This window comes from Cynoglossus semilaevis, unplaced genomic scaffold (assembly GCF_000523025.1).
Source record: "Cynoglossus semilaevis isolate Cse_v1.0 unplaced genomic scaffold, Cse_v1.0 C19028132, whole genome shotgun sequence".
Classification (NCBI taxonomy): Eukaryota; Metazoa; Chordata; class Actinopteri; order Pleuronectiformes; family Cynoglossidae; genus Cynoglossus; species Cynoglossus semilaevis.
In genome coordinates this window covers 1-775 of record NW_007588319.1, presented here as the reverse complement: position 1 = coordinate 775, position 775 = coordinate 1, and the positions used below count along the sequence as shown (strand labels likewise).

Below are 775 nucleotides of genomic sequence, written 5' to 3'. Positions count from 1 at the left end.
TCCATATTAATAAGACGCTCGTTTAGATTCTTACTGTTTCAGCAATGTTTATTTTATGTCATATTAATGAATATTAATTTATCTCAATCATGATTATTTGATTATTTGAATTTTACAAATTTTCCCATGTTTTCATGCAGATGTTTGAGAGAGATCCCACTCGCAGGCTAGGGGTTGTGGGTAACATTCGTTTGCACCCCTTCTTCGCGGTCATAAACTGGCAGGCTCTGGAGAGAAGAGAGGTGGAGCCTCCCTTCAAACCTAAAGTGGTGCGTGTCTTTTATCGTTTCATTGTACACGTAACCGTAATGTCACCGTGTCATTACACCTGCTGAGTCATGTTTGTGGTTGATTACAGAAAGCGCCCAATGATTGCAGCAACTTTGACCACGAGTTCCTCAGCGAGAAACCTCGTCTCTCCTACAGCGACAAGAACTTCATCGACTCCATGGATCAGTCGGCGTTTGCTGGCTTCTCATTCATCAACCCAAAGATGGAGCACCTATTAGAAAAGTAACCGCTGTTCTGACAGACTGGGCTCACTTCTCCGATGTCCACTGGACAGTTCACTTATTCTGTCACTGATAAATGAGCTGATCCACCTCCAGTACTTGTGTGACCTTATTTTAAGCACAGACTATTCCCGTCGGGTACGTTTAGAAATTTTACCTGTAGAAATACGCCCTTGTACTGTACAAATTGATTTAATTGTTTTATGAGCATGCTGTATATTCCTTTAGGCTGTCGAGGCCAGTATGAATAATAATAATAATAA

At 41.2% G+C, this 775-nt stretch overlaps 1 protein-coding gene across 1 annotated transcript; it reads left to right on the top strand.

Moving 5' to 3' along the window:
- Positions 1-109: 109 nt before the first annotated feature.
- LOC103399410 (protein kinase C delta type-like) lies at positions 110-775 on the top strand. The gene is made up of 2 exons (XM_008338103.3): positions 110-269; positions 359-775. The coding sequence occupies exons 1-2, from the start codon at positions 135-137 to the stop codon at positions 515-517; spliced, it is 294 nt and encodes a 97-aa protein (XP_008336325.2). The 5' UTR covers positions 110-134; the 3' UTR covers positions 518-775.